The sequence below is a fragment of the Arachis ipaensis genome, chromosome B8 (assembly GCF_059453495.1).
Source record: "Arachis ipaensis isolate K30076 ecotype BB chromosome B8, ASM5945349v1, whole genome shotgun sequence".
Classification (NCBI taxonomy): Eukaryota; Viridiplantae; Streptophyta; class Magnoliopsida; order Fabales; family Fabaceae; genus Arachis; species Arachis ipaensis.
The window spans coordinates 6040147-6055742 of record NC_142443.1 but is presented as its reverse complement, the minus strand read 5'-3'; the positions used below and the strand labels follow the sequence as shown (position 1 = coordinate 6055742).

Below are 15596 nucleotides of genomic sequence, written 5' to 3'. Positions count from 1 at the left end.
TTATTTGAGTATTAATAGCTTGATTTATTATACTTAATTAGTTTTGTCTAATATATTGTATCAACTATATATTTAATTAGTTTTATGTATATATTTCAGTTGAAAATATAATTTTCTTGAAACACTATACTCACGCTTACTTGACGGCCTTAAGGAAAGCTTGAGAATAAAACATAAAAATAGCTATTTATGAAAAATTAAATTAAATTTTGATTTGAAGTAATCAAACAAATTTAGTATCTTTCTTAAAAAAAAACTTATATATAATATTATTGTTTTATAAGGATTAAAAAAAAAAAGAGTAATCTACCATTTCTACCTACAAAAGTTGAAAACGCTGACATATCTACCTATAAAAAAAAGAAATTACCATTTGTACCCATAAAAATGGTTTTTACAAGCAAAATTATCCAAACCCTAAAAAATTACCTAAAATTCCTAAATTACTCTTATCTTCACCACCACACCACCTCCTTCACCCAATCACCTTTCTAACCCTAACCCTCTTCACCCAGTCACCACCCCCCTTTTCCTTTCTAATCTCAAATCCCACTACCATCTCATTTCCTTTATCACTACCATCACCACCACCACCACCACTATACCTCTATCATCATCTTCTTCACATGCAGCAGCAGCAGCAACAACAACAACAACAACAATAGAAAAAACAGAAAAAAACGGTTCTTCTTCACTGAACAGTGTCGACGACGATGGTGGCAGTGACACCCACCGGTGCCATCGCCCTCTCCTCCTTCTCCGATCTCTTGCGCGTTCTCTTCCTTCCAGACCAGTAACAACGACAGCAACATACTCAATCAATGGCGGTGACAGATGTGACGGAGCCGGTAGCAGCAGGGCGCGACGGCGGCGATAGCTCCCCCTTCCTTGGTTCGGGTTCGCATCTCCTCTTTGGGCTCCCTCAACAACGGCGACGATGATGCGATAGCGGCAGCGAGTCCCCACGTTGCCAGTGCGGTCTCGCTCCCCCTCTTCTTCTCTTCTTCTTCCTTGGGTGGGGGTGTGTGTGTAATGTCTCCGTGTGTGAGTTTTGGAGGGAAAGGGGGTGGTGGCTGGGTGAAGGGGCTGGTGGTGGGATTTGAGATTAGAAAGGAAAAGAAGGGTGGTGGCTGGGTGAAGAGGGTTAGGGTTAGAAAGGTGATTGGGTGAAGGAGGTGGTGTGGTGGTGAAGATAAGGGATTTTGCAGGTAAGAGAGAGTGTGGGGGCAAAGAATCTGAAGATGGTTCTGTTGTTGTTGATGATGGTGAAGCCCTTTTTCTAGGTTGAGAATTCGAAGAAGCAGAAGAGAAAGAGAAAAGCAAAACACAGAAGGAAAGCGAGAGAAAGAGAAAGAGGAAGGAGTTGGCAGAGTTGACGGATTATGGCGGCGGCGACGAGCTCAGAAAATGGAAGGAGAGAGAGAGGATGGGTTAGTGGTGGTGGTGGCAGTGGTGGGGAAAAGATGAGAACATTGAGAGAGAGAGAGGCTGGCCTCACTGCTCACAGCTCACTCTCTTCTTCTTCTCCAACGTCGCTGAATCGCCACCATCTACCGCCACCGTTGTCTGCGCCGCCACGCAGAGGCTGGACGCCGGACGGATCCCTCATCCCTCGCCTGTCGCCTTGCCTCATCCCTCATCCCACGCAGAGTCGCAGAGCCCACCAGGCCACCACCACGCAGGGAAGGTTCCTCGTTCGTCGACACCACCCCACCACCACGCAGAGTCGCAGAGCCCATCACCATGCAGTGAAGGTTCCTCGTCGACACCAGCCCACCACCACGCAGAGTCGCAGAGCCCACCACCTGACCACCAAGCAGTGAAGGTTCACCGCCCCTATTCTGCGGTCGTTGGCCGTCGCACTCCTCCATGTTCTGCTTCACTGCGTTTGCCTCCCCTCCCCTGTTCATCGCTCTTGTTCAGTTGTTCTTCACTGCCGATCTCATCTGCTTCAATTCTGCCGATTTCCAAGGTAATTATTTTAAACAAATTCAAATATTAACAATTTTGGTATCAATTCTGCAATTTTGGTTCTGCCCTGATCTACGTTTGATATGTTGAAAAAAAATTAAACTGATGCTGCTTCATGCTTCATGCTTCATGGTTAAAATGTGTGGTACTGTGGTTTACTGGTTGTCTGGTTTAAACTTTAAACTGTTACTTAATACTTACTTAGTTAGTGGTTTTTTTTAATGTGTCTGAATATCTGATTGAAACTCTGAAGTCTGAAATGTTAGTGTTACTGTGTTAGTTTAGTTAGTGTTAGTTATGAATTTAGTTAGTGGATAATCTGAATCTGAATTTGTTAGTGGATAATCTGAATCTGAATTTGTTATCTGGGTTGTTGATTTTTAGGAATAAAAATACAAAATGTCTGAGAATGTTGGTTCAGGGATAGGGTCTTCGCTTCCTAGTATTCCTAGACCTACACCTGCTGTTTCTAGGAGGAAAAATGCAACTGGAAATAGAAGTGATATAGGATGAAAATATGGGATTGATGTTCAAGGAAATGGTAAAAAAGTGAAGTGTAATTATTGCTCAAAGACTATAAGCGGAGGGATTTATAGATTCAAGCATCATCTTGCCGGTACTAAAGAGGATTCAGAGCCTTGTACTTCAGTACCTGAAGAAGTTAAGGCTGTGATGTTGAAAGTCTGTGTAGAGGCTAAAGAAGCATCATTGAAAAAGAGAAGATTTCGGTGATGATGAGGATTATCCTGAACAAACAGAAAAGGAGAAGGACAATTCTCAACAAAAGGAAAAAGATATTCGCAACTTTGTCACAAAAGGAAAAGGGGCTCAAGTTCAATCAACAATAAATCAAAATAATGAAGAAGGATCTAAAGGAACAATGTGATCAACAATGTGCCATATTTTTCTATACAAGTGCTATTCCTTTCAATGTTATTAAGAATCCTGAGTTTTTAAAGTTTTGTGAGATGGTTGGGAGATATGGAATTGGCTACAAACCCCCTTCTTACCATGAGTTAAGAGAAACCCAATTAAAGAAAGCAGTGACTAATGTTGATGAAATGCTTACCGAGTTTAAGGCAGAGTGGAAGAGAACTAGTTGTTCAATCATGTCGGATAGATGGATTGATAAAAAAAGGCGTAGTATTTGTAATTTCTTGGTGAACAGTCCTAAAGGAACAATTTTTCTTTATTCATTGGACACTTTTAACATATCAAAAACAACGGATAAAGTTGTCAAAATGCTAGAAGATGCTGTAAAATTTGTTGACGAAGAGAATGTAGTCCAAATTGTTACAGATAATGCTGCTAATTATAAGGCTGCTGGAGAAAGAATGATGGAGACTAGAAAAAGTTTGTACTGGACACCATGTGTTGCACACTGCATAGATTTGATATTGGAGAATTTTGAAAAGAAGCTAAAGGTGCATGAAACAATCATAAAAAAGGGAAGAAAAATCACCACTTTTATCTACTCGCAGAGTATGCTCATTAGCATGTTGAGAAAATTTTACAAAGAGAAAGGACTTGGTTCGGCCAGGTGCCACAAGATTCGCCACTGCCTATTTGACTCTCACTTGTCTTCATGATAATAAAGGACCGTTGATGATTATGTTTACTTCTGCTGATTGGAAGACAACTAAGGTTGCATCAACGTCTGAAGGAATAAGAGTCCAAAACATGGCCTTGGATAGTAGGCTATAGAAGAATATTGTCATATACCTCAAGGCTGCTGCTCCTCTCATTACAGTCCTTCGCTTGGTTGATTCAGATGAAAAATCAGCCATGGGTTTCATCTTTAAAGGTATGAGAAAAGCCAAAGAAACAATCAAGACTAACTTCAATTGTGTTAAAAAGAGGTAATCTTGAATCTTGACTAATTGAAAGCTTTAACATTTGATTATCAATGTATCATGTTACCATGTTTTCTAATTATATTCAGTTATTTATTTAATTTTCTTATTTTCATTCATTTGCATTGTTATTTTTAGTTATGAACCTATATAAAAAATTATTGATGGAAGGTGGGAAAGCCAACTGCATAGACCATTGCATGTAGCTGCGTATTATCTTAATCCTTATTATCACTATGAACTAAATTTCATGGTTGATGATGCTGACATTAAGATTGGTCTATATAGTTGTTTAAAAAAACTGGTTCCTAACCAGGAAGAAAGGAAAAAGGTTGGTCTACAGCTTCCTGACTTTCATTATGCTAGAGGCCTCTTTGGTAATGAAATTGCAAAGAGTAGTAGGAAGACCATGCTACCTACTGAGTGGTGGAACTTCTATGGAGATAGTTGTCTAGAACTAAAGAAGTTTACTATCCGAGTTCTCTAAGCTTAACTTGTAGTTCATCTGGTTGTGAGCGTAATTGGAGTGCATTTGAAATGGTGATTCCTTAATCCTTAGAACTATTCATTATTTATTTTAATTTTAATTTTTGTATATTTATTAACTATTGACACTATATGTTTGTAGGTTCATACAAAGAGAAGAAATTGGTTGCATCAAAAGAAAATGAATGATTTAGTGTCTGTGATGTATAATTTGAAGTTAAAGGGTAAGCAAATTAGAAAAACTCCAGAACTTGAATTTGATGCAGTGCATTCTGATGATGAGTGGACAACTGAGGATGTTAATGAAAATATTGCTGAAAGTGTTGAGCATTCTCACTTGCCAACGAATGACAATACTAATGATGATCTAAATAGTAATGAATTTGCTATTCCAAGTATGAATAGTAATGAATTCAACATGGGTGAGGGAGGTGAGAATGAGTTTATTGGGGATCCACAACAAAATTTAATAGAGGAAGAAGATGAACATGTGAATGATAATGATGATTTTGTTGGCCGTGTTGAACCTGAGCCTGAAAGAAATGATGTTTCTGATGAAGATGGTGAAGATGATGATGTTAATGCCATGGAAGATGAAGATATTGGAGGATTTGAGTTTTAGAGTTTATTAGAACATTTAATTGTTGCTTTGTTGTTTTCTTTTGTGTTTTGGTTATGTCTTATGAAGCTTTGATTGTGTGATTGTGTGTTTTATGTTGAACTAGATACATACTTGTGAAGGATTTAAATGTGTGATCTAGAGTACTTGTTGTAACTTGTAATTGTAGTATTATGTTAATTTATTATGTGTTTTGATGTTGAAATTGTTAAATTTAAATGTCTATATCTGAGTAAATATATATATTATACATAATATATATTTTTTTTTATAAAAAATGTATAACAGGTAAACTCGTACGAGTCTACGAGTCGAGTCTAGGTCAATTCCACGAGTTTACCTAGACTCGCGAATTTGACAACCTTGATGAAAAGAGTATTTACGAACTAAATTTAAGAAAAAAAGAAACTACTTCAATTAATTTTTTATTTCATCTTTTATTTACTGTAAATAAATTATGTATTCAATTAATATTTGTTACCGAATTATTATTGTTGCTGAATCTAAAAAGATAGAATGGAAGTAAAACTCCTCCCAAATACAAAATCTTGAAACACTAAATCCACGAGTTATAACTTACATTAACACAGTCCTGTATCTAAAATAATATATCTCAATATCTAAATAACTATTATCTTTCACTACAAAAGACAAGGAGGATAGTTGCAATTGTTTTTGTTATTAGCAGCGATTTTAAATCGTCGCAAAATCTAATACCAACAATTCATAAACCTATTTTTTTATTATAATTTATTTTTGTAAACAGTTAGCTCTGATTTTTGAACTGCCGCAATTTTATACATAAATTTTTAAAAGAAAAAAACTGATCAACTACAAAGGTTTATACTTTTTTTTTACTATAACTTATTTTATTTACATTATATTTATTAAACTTGAGATATTAACATAAAAAATATTAAATAAACTATCAAAACTCATAGATAAATTTAAAATATTAACTAAAAAAAATATTTATTTATAAATTATTTACTCAAAAACTCTCGAACAATACAAAACTACTATGCCAAAAAAAAATTTATTATCTTCAATTTACTATTTGTAAATTTACTACTTCGGCTAACGACAAATAAACTAACACGATTACATACCGGCCATACCCAATTATCATGATTGATAATTTGATATATATGCACGGTTGTTGATGACAGCCTATAGTTGTCAAATAAAAATAGGGCAATTATCAAGAAACTCCGTATAATAAGTCACGTAGAAGAGTGTAGTCCAATTGGAAGCTAAGAGATCAGAGGACTGGTTGAACATAGTTGTGCATAATTGCCTTGCCGTTTTATTTTATGTTCTTTTATTCTTGCTGAAATCTGGACGCTTCAAATTTGCCTTAATTGTATGGTTTTTCATTTCACAATTTATTTTCTCTTTTTATCGAAGAAACTCCTATACTAAGAATTTGACAGTGACTTATAGGTACATACAATCTTACCAAAAAGAAATCCACTTTGTTGTTGTTATTTGTCAAATCCAATTTAATTTATTTGGTAGAAAATGAAATACGATAAATTCCGTCACGTTTTCTTTGAGATTGTGGCGTCAATCACTACGAATCATTTCTCTCCAAAAGTGAACAAAATCAAAATCACTACGAATCTTAGTGTATTTAACTGTTACGTCAACTTTTTTCTTAATATTTTAAAAGTTTAATTTTAATACCGTAAATATTCAATTATATCTGTTCTTTTAAATTATTATTCATACAATTAATATAAAAAAATAGTTATTATTGTTAATATTGTATTATGTGATTAGATGCATATATTAAAATATTTTATATTAATAATATATCAAAATTAAATTTATATTTTAAACCAAAATTTTAATTCCTATTTAGAAAAGAGCAACTAGTGATAAACCCCAAAAATTATTTGGTTATGAATTTTAGTTTAAATTTTCTGAACATTAGTTATTAAATAGAATTAAATAAATAATAAATAAATTTCTAATCTTTTATCACAAAAATAATTAATTAAGTCCCTTATCAGATTTAATTAATTACACATAAGTTATAGTCAGGAGAAATATAGGTCTCTCAAAATCTTATCCAAAAATCATGAGTACAAACTTACGTGTTATCTGTTTACAAAAGTTGATGATTTATTAGTAGTCAAATTTGGTAAAAAGATTAATTGTTTTCAAGATAAAAAGTTTGAGATTTGTTTGTACTTTTCTTTTAAATTAAATGAACGATTTTTTCCCTCTATGTAAGAAAGCAGCGATTACTTTGTTAGTTTGAATCCAAACAATTCAAATGCCACTAGCTACTTCTAGTCTTCAATCACTATCTTTTTTTGGTGATTTTAACTTAATGTCTAAGTTGCTTACTCCTTGAAAGTTTGAACATTAAACATGCTCTAATTAAGTAACGCGAAAATATAAAAGGAATCGTAATAATACTGCTTTTTTTTTTTTTTTCTTTTCATGGGTCGTGAATAATTTAACAACAGGGATAGGCTCCACAAATTTGACCGTTCATGGGAGACACAAATCTGTTTCTCATGAGCCATATATTTTCAGTTTTTCACGTGCATTTGCATACATACTTAATTAATTATAATAATTTAGGTAGGTTCGGTGAACGAATTAATAGTGTGACATTCACACTTCTCAATTTTGCCACAATGAGTGTGTCCCATGCATTTATATCACCGTCTAACTTCATATTAATGTTGCAAGTGTGAGGAGTAGTGTATGAAATTAGTCTTACATTATAAAAAAAGTAAAGAATAGTGAGAAATTTATAAGATAAGAAACTTATTAACTTACTACCTTACGATTTTGAGTTAGATGTAGTATCTTCTCATTTTATATTCTCTCGATTTTCTTCTGAAATAGTTCATGTCTGAATTGGAGATATTTTTTGTTAGATGGGTACGACATGTGAGGTGCTTGGCTTCCCCTATAAATATTAACACCAAGAGTGCAATAAAAGAATCAAAGCAAACCTTGTGGGCATGCATGTGTAATCATATTATCTATAGTCTAACACATTATTTTGGTTCATTATTTTCATCCTCTGCTTTGAAATTTCTCCTTCTCATCATAAGAAGAACTACTTAATTATCTCAAATGGAATTGGGAAGCGTATTGCATTTCCTTGAGGACAAGACCATTCTAGTCACTGGTGCCACTGGCTTCCTTGCAAAAAGTAGTGATATGTGTTGTAAAACAATTTACTACTAAGTTTAATTCCATATGCTCTTAATTAATTACTAATTGTTATGAATTTACAGTTTTTGTGGAGAAGATATTAAGATGTCAATCAAATGTGAAAAAACTTTACCTTCTTTTGAGAGCTACCGATATTGAATCTGCTACTCATCGCTTGCACCATGAGGTGACAAATATATATATTATATATCTTCTATTTGTTTATTTAATTTATCTTATATTTTGATGTATGTGCATGCATGGATTTGTATATGATTCTCTACAATCTTTTTCAAAATTCAAAATATGTCTATTATAGTTGATATTCCATCCTGTGTTGTATGCTTACATTTTTATATGTATGTAGATCGTAGGGAAGGAGTTGTTTAGATTGCTAAAGGAAAAGTTGGGTACAAAGTTCAATTCCTTTGTGTCAGACAAGTTGAGTGTGGTACCTGGAGACATTTCTAAACAGGACTTGGATTTGAAGGACTCCATTCTAATGGATCATATTTGCAATCAAACTGATATTATAGTTAATATTGCTGCAACTACTAACTTTGATGAAAGGTATATAAATATTGGTAATATTAGAGAGACAAACAAAATCAGTCAGAACTTATCTTATTTAGTATTCATTAAGGTAGCGTTTGTTTTGAGGTACTGAGACAGGAACTGAGACTCAGTATCGTGTTTGTTAGTTCAGAGACTGGTACTAAAATTTCTGTCTCTGTCTCTAAAATTTCAGTATTTCAGTACCTCTAAAAAGTAGGGACACAAGAGACTGAAATTTTTAGAGATGGAGACTGAAACTTTAATAACATTTTATACCTAAAATACTTTCATTTCAATTAATTAATTCCAATTTTACCCTTTGTGCAAATTAAATTAGAGTTTCATTCTTGTTTCAATTCCTGTCTCCCATTTTGCACCAAACAGAATACTGAAATTTATTTCAATCCCTGTCTCTTAGTCTCTGTCTCTCAGTCTCAGTCTTTTCGTCTCTGTCTCTCCACCAAACGCTACCTAATTGTTGCAACAATTAATAGAGGCTAAATAAGACAAATTCTAACTATTTTTTTTTTGTTAATTTTTTTGTTATTAAACATTTTCGTATAAATATATATCAATTTGAGATCATTAAATTTCGTATATAACCACAAAATAACAACATACATTTCTTGAAAATTTATGATCTTATTATTGTTATTTAATGCAGATACGATGTTGCATTGGGTATTAACACATTCGGAGTTAAGCATGTATTGAACTTCGCTAAGAAATGTACTAAGCTCAAAGTGCTTCTTCACGTATCAACAGGTTAGTACATTTCCTTATTACATACTACATTTTATTAAATTTCAACATCTATTGCCACTAATTAATAAATGTGTAACAATATTATTTTTGTCATACTAATTGATGTAATTGAATGGCATATTATTATAATTATTGAATTAGCATACGTGTGTGGGGAGAGAGGAGGAGTGGTAGTAGAGGATCCACAGGAAATGGGTGTGTCATTGAATGGAGTGGCAGGATTAGACATTGACATGGAAATGAAGTTGGTGCAACAAAAACTCAATCAGCTTCGGGAACAAGGAGCCTCTGAACATCACATTAAACTCGCCATGAAGGAATTAGGCATCCAAAGGTTTGAATTACTCTTATCTACTACTTATTGTCACCATCATTTTACGTACCCCTTCTTCATCTTTCTTGTGACATGCTGGGCCCAAAATAAATACAAGTAATGTAGCATATATATATATATATATGATCAAGTTACTTTAGTAATTAAATTTAATTAAATTAGTTTAATAGTCTATTGACACAATAAAAATCAATTAAAAAAAAGGAAAGATATGCACAGAAAGAAAAAAAAATTAGTTAAATTTAGATTAAAAAAAATTTCTTCACCCACTATTTTATTTTATTATCCGTATAAATATCTATTTTGGTGATACTATATTATTCAGCTGATTAATTAGATATGCCATGCTTGTGTGTTATGCATTGATATGAATGATGGGAGTGCTATATATGGATGTGAGACAGTTTTTTATTGAAACATGAAGCAAAAAATCGGAACATTCAAATTCTGTTAAAAAAAAATTAGATTACTAAATCGGATGATTCAAGTTGTGAGGATGAAAAAATTTGAATTTTATGGTTAATTAATCGGACCGTCTGATTAGTTTTTTTTTTTGTAAAAAGAAAACAGACACTCCGATTAGAGTTTTTAATTTTTTATTTTTTTTCATAAAATGAAAACGGACCGTCCGTGTTCTTCTCTCCAACTCCCTTGATCCGAGTTGTGCTCCCCTAACACCACATGCAGGTAAAGTTCCTGTGCTCTCCATAACGATGCAACACACCACCCTCTCCTCCATATTAAAAATAGAAAGCGACATTATTCTCTCTCTTTCTCTCTCTATATAAATTCCAAATCTTAAAATATCTAGTATATTTTAATTTTTTTTTCTTCTAGGATAAACACACTTCACGCAAAGAAAATAATTTAAAAGAAATGATTAGACAATAGAGAATAATCTGTGAAAATTTAGTGATTGAGATATATGATATTTATATATTTAAAAAAAAAATATTAGATAATCATCAATATTTTCTCTTATATTTAAATCAGTACTGATTAATTCTATATTTTTTTTCATTAAAATATTGACCTTTAATATCCTATTTTTTTTCGTCAAACTCGATTTATTATGTCAATATATTAATCATATATCTTATCCAATAACAAGGGAAAAAAATGAATCGACTAAGCATACAAAGGGAAAAAATTTTGTAAAAGAGGTTATTTCTTGACATAAACTCGTGATCGGTAAAATTCTACAAAAGAAATTTTAAAATTGGCGTGTGTGTCCGTTTTTTTTTTCATTATTATTATTATTATTATTTAAAATATTATGTCTACCTATCTGTGTATTTAGATCTTTTGTGTATATTTTTTTATTAAAAATGATCGACAAAAAATAAGATTAAAAAAGATAAAATGTTTTGTCTTTTATACTAATAAATACAAAAGAGATATAGAAAAAAGCAGTAAATATTATTTTTTAATTTGTTATAAATACCTACTTCAACATAACGTATCCATTCATCACGGCTTACAAACACATGCATATATATCTTGATCTGGTTCTTGTGTCATGCAACAAGCTAAGTATATTATGAGGTTCTAATATTAGGTTAGGTAGGGATATTTGTTCAATTTGTCAAAATGTTTGAACTCTCAATTCAATTGGTCAAAGAATTGATCAATTAACAAAATGTTTTGAATATATTTTGCCTCATGCGACAAGCTAAGCTAAGTACAATAATGCATCTAATTAAGGTTGGTAGTAGCTCTTCTTGTCGAAAAATCTAGCCATCGAATCAACATAATATATATATCATGTTTTCCATTATATCTCTATACACACAACTGATCATTTAGTTAACTTTATTGATTGATAATTATATTTTGGAAAAGTATAGGGTATGTAACATATTATCTGCCAATTTATTACCAACAATAATTAATTATTATATTTTAAACACATATATAAAGAGACACATCTAAAAAATATATCTATAAAGACACTTCTATTAAACACAGCCATATAAAAAATATTTTTGTTAGACACATCCACAAAGACACTTCCATTAAATACAATTATATTAAGAGTTGGCAGAAGTTGGCAGAAATGTTGTTGGTAACGTAGCAGGATTGTTATATTTTACATAGCAATTACCACAAAATCATGGACTAATAGTTTATGGTTATATTGTACCTTAATTTATTTTCAGAGCAAATATGTATGGTTGGCCAAACACATATGTTTTTACAAAAGCAATGGGTGAAATGCTTATACAAACTTCAAAAGAAAATACACCTGTTGTTATTGTGCGTCCTACCATCATTACTAGCACTTATAGAGAGCCTTTTCCAGGTTGGGTCGAAGGTGTAAGGTACAAATTAATTTTATGCCTCCTCTTATGTTAGGTTTAATTTCCTTAAATTATTGTCCATTTTATACATTTCATATGACTTTTTTACATGGCGCAGAACCATAGACAGTTTGATTGTTGCTTATGGTAAAGGAAAATTATCATGCTTCCTTGCAGATCTTAAGGCAGTTTTTGATGTGGTGAGTAACTTGATCAAACTATTAAATATGAATTTACATTCCATTCTTCAATCAGTAGTCAAAACCAAATATAATACTATCATATATATGACTTATTACTTATGTACTATCTTTTAGATTGCGTTTGATAACGAGAACAGCATAAAATAATTAAAAATAAAATATAAATAATGGAAACATAAAAATTAATATTTTTTATTTTATTTGATAATAAATTAGAATACATTATAAAATTAATTTTTTTTAATTTAAAAAATTTGAAAAAAATAAGATAAGAATATAATTATAATAAATTAATAAAAATAATAAAAAAATAAAAAATAAGTAATATCTCTTATTAGTATTTTTATATTTTTCTGTCAGTATAAACGTAAAATATACTAATTCAATATTTTTGTCCATATATTTTATCCGTCAAATATAATTTTGTGTATAAAACTTAATTGGATTTAGTTTGTAATCTTATCAGAGAGTTTGATATGCAGATACCGGCTGACATGGTAGTGAATGCAATGATAGTGGCTATGGTGGGCCATGGAAATGAAGGTGATAGTAATAGTGATGATAACTTCATATACCATGTGGGTTCTTCTGTTAGCAACCCTGTGAGATACCAAAATCTTCATGACTATTCCTTCAAATATTTCACTGCAAAACCTTGGATCAATAAAGAGGGAAAGCCTATCAGAGTTGGCAAGGTTACCATGTTGAGTAGCATGGCAAGCTTCCATAGATACATGTTCATTCGCTACTTGCTTCCGTTAAAGGTTTTATTATTTACCTTTCATATAATAATTAAATGGTGCAATTATATTCCGAGCTTAATAGGATTTGAAATTGAGTTTTTACAGAGTTTGTTAGCATGCATTATTTGGCAGGGACTAGAACTGGTGAATGAAGCATCATGCAAGTATTTTCAAGAAACGTATCATCAACTTCATAGAAAGATCCATGGTGTTATGCGGCTCGCTGAGCTTTACAAGCCTTACGTATTTTTTAACGGCGTGTAAGTTTATCGTAACTTACGCTTCGTTGTATTAATTATGACTATGAAACTGACACTTCGCTGAGCTATCAACATTTTGGACATGAACACTCGCTGACATTCGTCCGACACGTGTGTCCGTGTCTTAATAAAAAATAAAAAATTTTTTTCTGGATATGTCTGGACACACCTAAATATCATCACGTGTCTGCGTGTCCAGTCTTATTCTTAACATATATTCTTAAAATAAATTTAGATATAGTATATATTATTATTTATTAAAACAAAAAATATTTTAAATACTTGATATAATTAAAATAAGATATTAAAAATAATTAAAAATTTTATTTTATATTTTAATATCAATAAAATATCAAAATATCATTACAATTTATCTAAAAAATACTTTATATTTTATATATATGTGTGTCCTCGTGTCATGTTAGATTTTAAAATTCACGTGTCGGCGTGTCCTGTATCGTGTCGTATCCCATGTCCGGATCAGTGTCCTACATCATAGATTATGAAAAAAATCTTGGGAGCTAAGTAGCTAACACTGCACCACTATCGACTACAATTTTTACATGTAGCTCATTTCAATATAAAATACGAGAATATTTCATTATTTTAATATTTTATATGATTATAATGATTGTACAAAATGTTATTAATATTTTGTAAAAGAAAATTTTAATTATCAAAAGATTGTAAAAAAATTATTTTAATTATAAAAAGATAAAGTATTATTAACGTTTTGTAAAAGTCTATATAACATCTAGTATAAATCATTTTTTAAAAAAATTACCTCTTATAATTTAATATATAAAAAAAATTCACAACTATCATTACAGCCAATATTAATACAAAAAAAATTTAAAACTCTTAAAAATAAAAATATTTAAATTTTAATTAAAAGTAACGTTCACAATTCAAAACTCTTTTGTTAGACTTTAAAGTTTATATTGAGTTTGTTTAATAACTTGTTATAATATTAATTCTCTAAGGCCTAAGCTAGTATTAATAATTAATTATTGGCTAAATTTAAAATAATATTGATTCTCAATTAATATAGGTTTATTAATTATTAACTAAAAGTAGCTTTTTTGTTTTGCAAACAGATTTGATAATATGAACACAGAAAAGTTGTTGAGAGCGGCGAGAGAAGGTAGGGCAGAGATGGATTTGTTTTTCTTTGATCCAAAAATTATTGATTGGGAAGAATACTTTATGAAGATCCATTTCCCTGGCATTTCCAAGTATGTCTTCAAGTGATAATTATAATTAAGCATTTAATTTGTACTTTATTTGTAATATCACAACTTATTATTATGCGTGCCACTTTGTATTATGATCCTTAAGTTTTATATATTGCTTATATATGTGTAATGTAATGTGATGGGATGATTATTTATGTGTTATTACAAGTGTTATATTGAATCTTATAATTGTTGATTTTTATGTGATGATTGTTCTGATGGATTTAATAGTTTTATATTTTTATTTATGTGATGATTGTTCTAATACGAACTACAAACTCAGTTTTCATTCTCGGTAACCTCCTTGGCTCCTTCTCCCCTGCTACTATTCCTACATGATTGATAATAAAGTAAAAAAAAAAATATTTTTCTAATGTAATTAATGCATGAAAACTTAAAAGGGTTAACAATTAGAAACGGATCCAGAAAATTTTGATAGTGGGATAAAATATATATAACATGATAATAATTTTTTAATAAAAATATTAAATTTATATAAAAAAAATTAGCTATCAAATTATCTACTATAGATTTATGTATAAATACATATATATATTATTTCACTTACTTTTAATGTGTATTTTACATTTCAAAATTTGTATTTTAAGATTTATTCTTTACAAGTGATTATTTTATATATACGTAGTATAATTGTTGTTATAATTATATTTTGTTATTGTAAAATATGATTAGGTTTTAAAATATTTAATTACAAATTAAAATATTAAAATAGTAATTTAAAATATAATTTTTTATATTTCATATTTTGAAATCTTGACAATATAATCAAAATATCTTTTTTTTGTATATGTCGTTGAACAATCATTTAAAACTCAACTTTCATACAATTAGCTCTTGATGTTCATTCAATTAATATAGTTATAAAAAAATAAAGCTAATTTCAAAAGAAAAAACACAAATGGATAGATAATATGTTTTCGAGTCGATTTCTAAGAAAAAACACTAATCTTATTTAAATTTAAAAATTGATCATTATAATGGACATCTAATATATATATAGAGTACTCAAATTGACTATCAAGTGTCGAAAGTTGAACAAAAAATTATTGTGGGGTCAAATTTAATAATTTA

At 30.6% G+C, this 15596-nt stretch overlaps 1 protein-coding gene and 1 pseudogene across 1 annotated transcript; both read left to right on the top strand.

Moving 5' to 3' along the window:
• The first annotated feature begins 2370 nt into the window (after positions 1 to 2370).
• LOC148547074 (uncharacterized) lies at positions 2371 to 4932 on the top strand (annotated as a pseudogene).
• Positions 4933 to 7886: 2954 nt separating this feature from the next.
• Positions 7887 to 14704, top strand: LOC107613996 (fatty acyl-CoA reductase 3). The gene is made up of 10 exons (XM_088497667.1): positions 7887 to 8107; positions 8193 to 8296; positions 8477 to 8679; positions 9329 to 9429; positions 9571 to 9763; positions 11923 to 12084; positions 12182 to 12263; positions 12749 to 13030; positions 13142 to 13269; positions 14367 to 14704. Exons 1-10 carry the CDS (start codon positions 8029 to 8031, stop codon positions 14518 to 14520), a joined length of 1488 nt encoding a protein of 495 aa, XP_088353793.1. The 5' UTR covers positions 7887 to 8028; the 3' UTR covers positions 14521 to 14704.
• The last annotated feature ends 892 nt before the right edge of the window (positions 14705 to 15596 follow it).